Raw genomic sequence first — 7,500 nt, 5'->3', positions numbered from 1 at the left:
ATGAAAGCATTGTTCACGCACTTTGTTTTCACCTTCACACTTCTTCCTTCTACGCTGGAGCTGCGTGGGAGAGCAGTGAGCATTCAGCCGCAACCGAGATGGCGTGCCACAGTGACCCACACCACAATGGACCTGGGGTGGTGGCATACCCGCTCTCAAATCAGCAGAGGCGGAGGCTGCTTCTCGGAGTAGTGGTGGTAGTGGTGGTGGATGTGCTGGTGGACGTGGTGCAGCTGCTCTTTGCAGGCCCCTCCGCCGCCAAGCCCGATCCCACCGCTGCCACCAGTGTCCGGCGAGGCGGTGGACGTCGGGGAGTCGAGCAGCGACCCTCGCTCCAGCCAGGCCACCACCTGCGCCATGGCCCTCGCGTGGTCCGCCTCCCTGTGGCGGTGCTTGGTGTGGTGCGGGGACACCTCGCCCCCGCCCTCGTGCTCCAGCCGCGGGGATAAGGCTGGCTGCTGCTCCTGTTTCAGCTGTGGGCTCTCGCTTGCCTGCTGCTGCTGCTGTCCGCGACTCGATCTGGCAGACCTTCCCCGCGGCGAGGACCTGTGGGTGTCCCCCGCGTCAAACGACCTGGACCTGTGGTGGTGGTGGTGGTGCCGTGGGTGGTGGTAGTGTGGGTGGTGAGGGGGGCCCGGGTGGGCGTGGTGGGGCGCCGGTGGCGAGGGCGGCTGGTCCGGCGTGTTGGAGGGCGGGAGCGGCTGGAAGGTCTTGTCGAGCAGGTGGTAGCGGAACACGTGCGGCGAATCGTGCGAGAGGTCGTGCGAGTGCGACCGGTTGTGCCGTCGACAGGGCGCCGCCGTGGGCGCGGTGGCGGAGGGGCCGTGCGTGTGGCTGTGGAAGTGCGTGTGGCGGCACGGGCACTCGGGCTCCAGCAGGCGCGCCTTGACCTCGGCGGGGTCCGGCGGCGACCCGGAGTGCTCGCAGCCGCACCCGTGCCTGCGGCGCCTGCGGCTGTGGTGGTGGTCGTGGTGGTGCAGGTGGTCGCGGCGGCGGTGCAGCGGCGTGTAGTACAAGTTGTTCTTCTCCATGTTGGCCTGGATGATCTGCAGCAGCTCGTGCCGCTGCAGGGACGTGGAGCGCCGCCGCGTCTTCCGCCTGCGGTGGCCGCGGCCCGGGGCGGCCTTACAGGGCTCGCCGCCGTCCTCCGCCTTGCCATTGTCTCCGGGCGCGTCCTGCTGCGGCTGCGGGGGGGAGTGGGGGCTGGGGCCGGGGTGGCCGCGGCCCCTGCGGCCCTCCGGAGCCACCGTGAGCTTGACCCTGATGGTGCGGGAGCCGCTGGGCGGTAACGACAGCGACGACCCGACGGCCTCATAGATGGTGCGCACCAGGCCGGCGATATCCTGCGGGAGACGAGGGTTTAGAGGGCGCCACGGGACACGGCCCCCGGGGAGGGACTCGCCAGGCTAATCCTTGGCCAAAGATAGTTCGGATATTTAGCACTTTTATTTCATATATGCATCAATCAATTCTCTCTTTATCTATCTATCCCTCCCTCCGGCTCCACTTCTCCTTTACCCTCCCTTTCCCTTTCCTACAACTTCCCTCACTCAGTTCCTCTCCTTATCCATTACCTCCTGTTTTTTTTTTCTATCCTCCTTCTCTTTCTCTAATGCTCTCTTATCCTCCGTCTCCTATCCATCTCCCTCTTTCTCTAATGCTCTCTTATTCTCCGTCTCCTATCCATCCCCCTCTTTCTCTAATGCACTCTTATCCTCCGTCTCCTATCTATCTCCCTCTTTCTCTAATGCTCTCTTATTCCCCGTCTGCTATCCATCCCCCTCTTTCTCTAATGCTCTCTTATCCTCCGTCTCCTATCCATCTCCCTCTTTCTCTAATGCTCTCTTATTCTCCGTCTCCTATCCATCCCCCTCTTTCTCACTGCCCATCACCCTATCTTCGCCCCTCTCCTTCTCCCTCTTCTCTCTCTCCCATCCTTTATCTCTAGCCCTTACCCCGCCCTCCTCTCTCTCTCTCTCTCTCCTCCTTCCCCATGCTCCTCTCCCTCTTTACCCCCTCTCCTCTCTCCCTTACTCCATCTTTCTCTCCCTTATCCTCCGTTCCACTTTCTCCCTTCCCCTGCCCATCTCCTTCCTCGTCACCCCCTTCCCCTATTTCCCTTCCTCTCCCCCTCCACTCCCTTTTCTCCCTCTCCCTCCTCCTCTCCTTCTCACCCTTCCCCCTCTTTCTTCTCCCGCTCCCTCTCCCTCTTCCTTTCCTTCTCCCCCTCTTCCTCTCCTTCTCCCGCCTCTTCTCACTCCTCTTCCTTTCCCACCCCCTCTCCCCCCTTTTCCTCTCCCTCTCTCTCTCCCTCCTCTTCCTTTCGCACCCCCTCTCGCTCCTCTTCCTCTCCTACCCCCTCCCCCTCCTCTTCCTCTCCCTCCTCTCGCTCCTCTTCCATTCTTACCCCCTCCCCCTCTTCTTCCACTCCCTCCTCTCGCTCATCTTCCTTTCCCACCCCCTCCCCCTCCTCTTCCTCTCCTACCCCCTCCCCCTCTTCTTCCACTCCCTCTCCCTCTCCCTCTTCTCCCCCCTCCCCCTCTTCTTCCACTCCCTCTCCCTCTTCTTCTCCCCCCTCTCGCCCTCTCCTACCCCCTCCCCCTCTTCTCCCTCTCCCTCTCCCTCCTCCCCGTCTTCTCCCACTCCCTCTCCCTCTTCTTCTCCCCCCTCTCGCCCTCTCCTACCCCCTCTCGCCCTCTCCTACCCCCTCTCGCCCTCTCCTACCCCCTACCCCTCTTCTCCCTCTCCCTCCTCTCCCCCCTCCCCCTCTTCTTCCACTCCCTCTCCCTCTTCTTCTCCCCCCTCTCGCCCTTTCCTACCCCCTCCCCCTCTTCTCCCTCTCCCTCTCCCTCTCCCTCCTCCCCGTCTTCTCCCACTCCCTCTCCCTCTTCTTCTCCCCCCTCTCGCCCTCTCCTACCCCCTCTCGCCCTCTCCTACCCCCTACCCCCTCCCCCTCTTCTTCCACTCCCTCTCCCTCTTCTTCTCCCCCCTCTCGCCCTTTCCTACCCCCTCCCCCTCTTCTCCCTCTCCCTCCTCCCCGTCTTCTCCCACTCCCTCTCCCTCTTCTTCTCCCTCCCCCTCTTCTTCCACTCCCTCTCCCTCCCCCTCTTCTCCCACTCCCTCTCCCTCTTCTTCTCCCCCCTCTCGCCCTTTCCTACCCCCTCCCCCTCTTCTCCCTCTCCCTCTCCCTCTCCCTCCTCCCCGTCTTCTCCCACTCCCTCTCCCTCTTCTTCTCCCCCCTCTCGCCCTCTCCTACCCCCTCCCCCTCTTCTCCCTCTCCCTCTCCCTCCTCCCCGTCTTCTCCCACTCCCTCTCCCTCTTCTTCTCCCCCCTCTCGCCCTCTCCACCCCTTCATACTCACATCCTTCGTCACTTTTCCGTGTCCATCGAAGTCGTAGAGAGTGAAAGAGAACTCCTGTCGCTCTGCCTCTCCCGCCGCCACGCTCACGTCGCAGGACACCTCCTGGGGAAGACGGGCCCGAGTTAAGAGGAAATCGCCGGTCAGTGATTTTATTCGTTATTCCATTCGTTATCAAGTGTTTGTTTTTTATCTGTTATCAAGTTAGTTTGTTATTATTGTTCGTTATCAAGTGTTATCAACTTCTCCCTTTCGGTCGTTCGTTGCATTCGTTATTATGGATGTGTCGTTTCAGCGTTGTTTATTTCGTTCAAGCGTCACTTATTTCGCCTTTCAAACATCATTCAATTTATCATTCAACCGTAACTGATTTCGTGATTCAAGTCGTCAATTTATTCGTTATCAAATACCTTCGTCCAAGTGTCACCCATTTCGTCGTTCAACCGCCATTCAATTCGTCATTCAGATATCATGCAATTTGTCATTCAAACGTCACTTTTACGCCGTTCAAATGTCAATCAATTCGTTATTCAATCGTCATTTAATTCGTTATTCAAACGTCGTTTAATTCGTTATTCAAACGTCATTTAATTCGTTATTCAAACGTCATTTAATTCGTTATTCAATCGTCATTTAGTTCGTTATTCAAACGTCGTTTAATTCGTTATTCAAACGTCGTTTAATTCGTTATTCAAACGTCGTTTAATTCGTTATTCAAACGTCGTTTAATTCGTTATTCAAACGTCATTTAATTCGTTATTCAAACGTCGTTTAATTCGTTATTCAAACGTCGTTTAATTCGTTATTCAAACGTCATTTAATTCGTTATTCAAACCTCATTTAATTCGTTATTCAAACGTCGTTTAATTCGTTATTCAAACGTCATTTAATTCGTTATTCAAACGTCATTTAATTCGTTATTCAAACGTCGTTTAATTCGTTATTCAAACGTCGTTTAATTCGTTATTCAAACGTCATTTAATTCGTTATTCAAACGTCATTTAATTCGTTATTCAAACGTCATTTAATTCGTTATTCAAACGTCATTTAATTCGTTATTCAAACGTCATTTAATTCGTTATTCAAACGTCATTTAATTCGTTATTCAAACGTCATTTAATTCGTTATTCAAACGTCATTTAATTCGTTATTCAAACGTCGTTTAATTCGTTATTCAAACGTCATTTCATTCGTTATTCAAACGTCGTTTAATTCGTTATTCAAACGTCGTTTAATTCGTTATTCAAACCTCATTTAATTCGTTATTCAAACGTCGTTTAATTCGTTATTCAAACGTCATTTAGTTCGTTATTCAAACCTCATTTAATTCGTTATTCAAACGTCATTTAATTCGTTATTCAAACGTCATTTAATTCGTTATTCAAACGTCATTTAATTCGTTATTCAAACGTCATTTAATTCGTTATTCAAACGTCATTTAATTCGTTATTCAAACGTCATTTAATTCGTTATTCAAACGTCGTTTAATTCGTTATTCAAACGTCATTTAATTCGTTATTCAAACGTCGTTTAATTCGTTATTCAATCGTCATTTAATTCGTTATTCAAACGTCGTTTAATTCGTTATTCAAACGTCGTTTAATTCGTTATTCAAACGTCGTTTAATTCGTTATTCAAACGTCATTTAGTTCGTTATTCAAACCTCATTTAATTCGTTATTCAAACGTCATTTAATTCGTTATTCAAACGTCATTTAATTCGTTATTCAAACGTCATTTAATTCGTTATTCAAACGTCATTTAATTCGTTATTCAAACGTCATTTAATTCGTTATTCAAACGTCGTTTAATTCGTTATTCAAACGTCATTTAATTCGTTATTCAAACGTCGTTTAATTCGTTATTCAAACGTCGTTTAATTCGTTATTCAAACGTCGTTTAATTCGTTATTCAAACGTCATTTAATTCGTTATTCAAACGTCATTTAATTCGTTATTCAAACGTCGTTTAATTCGTTATTCAAACGTCATTTAATTCGTTATTCAAACGTCATTTAATTCGTTATTCAAACGTCATTTAATTCGTTATTCAAACGTCATTTAATTCGTTATTCAAACGTCATTTAATTCGTTATTCAAACGTCATTTAATTCGTTATTCAAACGTCATTTAATTCGTTATTCAAACGTCATTTAATTCGTTATTCAAACGTCGTTTAATTCGTTATTCAAACGTCATTTAATTCGTTATTCAAACGTCATTTCATTCGTTATTCAAACGTCGTTTAATTCGTTATTCAAACGTCATTTAATTCGTTATTCAAACGTCATTTCATTCGTTATTCAAACGTCATTTAATTCGTTATTCAAACGTCGTTTAATTCGTTATTCAAACGTCATTTAATTCGTTATTCAAACGTCGTTTAATTCGTTATTCAAACGTCGTTTAATTCGTTATTCAAACGTCATTTCATTCGTTATTCAAACGTCGTTTAATTCGTTATTCAAACGTCATTTAATTCGTTATTCAAACGTCATTTAATTCGTTATTCAAACGTCGTTTAATTCGTTATTCAAACGTCGTTTAATTCGTTATTCAAACGTCGTTTAATTCGTTATTCAAACGTCATTTCATTCGTTATTCAAACGTCGTTTAATTCGTTATTCAATCGTCATTTAATTCGTTATTCAAACGTCGTTTAATTCGTTATTCAAACGTCGTTTAATTCGTTATTCAAACGTCATTTCATTCGTTATTCAAACGTCATTTAATTCGTTATTCAAACGTCGTTTAATTCGTTATTCAAACGTCATTTAATTCGTTATTCAAACGTCGTTTAATTCGTTATTCAAACGTCGTTTAATTCGTTATTCAAACGTCGTTTAATTCGTTATTCAAACGTCATTTAATTCGTTATTCAAACGTCATTTAATTCGTTATTCAAACGTCGTTTAATTCGTTATTCAAACGTCATTTAATTCGTTATTCAAACGTCATTTAATTCGTTATTCAAACGTCGTTTAATTCGTTATTCAAACGTCATTTAATTCGTTATTCAAACGTCGTTTAATTCGTTATTCAAACGTCATTTAATTCGTTATTCAAACGTCATTTAATTCGTTATTCAAACGTCATTTAATTCGTTATTCAAACGTCGTTTAATTCGTTATTCAAACGTCGTTTAATTCGTTATTCAAACGTCGTTTAATTCGTTATTCAAACGTCATTTAATTCGTTATTCAAACGTCATTTAATTCGTTATTCAAACGTCGTTTAATTCGTTATTCAAACGTCATTTAATTCGTTATTCAAACGTCATTTAATTCGTTATTCAAACGTCGTTTAATTCGTTATTCAAACGTCATTTAATTCGTTATTCAAACGTCGTTTAATTCGTTATTCAAACGTCGTTTAATTCGTTATTCAAACGTCATTTAATTCGTTATTCAAACGTCGTTTAATTCGTTATTCAAACGTCGTTTAATTCGTTATTCAAACGTCGTTTAATTCGTTATTCAAACGTCATTTAATTCGTTATTCAAACGTCATTTAATTCGTTATTCAAACGTCGTTTAATTCGTTATTCAAACGTCATTTAATTCGTTATTCAAACGTCATTTAATTCGTTATTCAAACGTCGTTTAATTCGTTATTCAAACGTCATTTAATTCGTTATTCAAACGTCGTTTAATTCGTTATTCAAACGTCATTTAATTCGTTATTCAAACGTCATTTAATTCGTTATTCAAACGTCATTTAATTCGTTATTCAAACGTCATTTAATTCGTTATTCAAACGTCATTTAATTCGTTATTCAAACGTCATTTAATTCGTTATTCAAACGTCGTTTAATTCGTTATTCAAACGTCATTTAATTCGTTATTCAAACGTCATTTCATTCGTTATTCAAACGTCGTTTAATTCGTTATTCAAACGTCATTTAATTCGTTATTCAAACGTCATTTCATTCGTTATTCAAACGTCATTTAATTCGTTATTCAAACGTCGTTTAATTCGTTATTCAAACGTCATTTAATTCGTTATTCAAACGTCGTTTAATTCGTTATTCAAACGTCGTTTAATTCGTTATTCAAACGTCATTTCATTCGTTATTCAAACGTCGTTTAATTCGTTATTCAATCGTCATTTAATTCGTTATTCAAACGTCGTTTAATTCGTTATT

The 7,500-nt window shown here is 44.8% G+C and overlaps 1 protein-coding gene across 1 annotated transcript in view; it reads right to left on the bottom strand.

The window, feature by feature from the left end:
* LOC113824544 (protein naked cuticle homolog 1) overlaps positions 1-3,463 on the bottom strand; it is a gene marked incomplete at its 5' end in the record, with an annotated part of 4,330 nt that extends 867 nt beyond the window's left edge. The window contains 2 exon segments of the mRNA XM_027377284.2: positions 1-1,343; positions 3,362-3,463. The exon segment at positions 1-1,343 is cut by the window's left edge and continues 867 nt beyond it. Coding sequence (XP_027233085.2) covers positions 156-1,343; positions 3,362-3,463 — 1,290 coding nt within the window.
* Positions 3,464-7,500: the final 4,037 nt, after the last annotated feature.

The sequence above is a fragment of the Penaeus vannamei genome, chromosome 37 (assembly GCF_042767895.1).
Source record: "Penaeus vannamei isolate JL-2024 chromosome 37, ASM4276789v1, whole genome shotgun sequence".
Taxonomy (NCBI): Eukaryota; Metazoa; Arthropoda; class Malacostraca; order Decapoda; family Penaeidae; genus Penaeus; species Penaeus vannamei.
The sequence above is the reverse complement of the archived record's forward strand: the minus strand, read 5'-3'. Positions and strand labels throughout refer to the sequence as shown.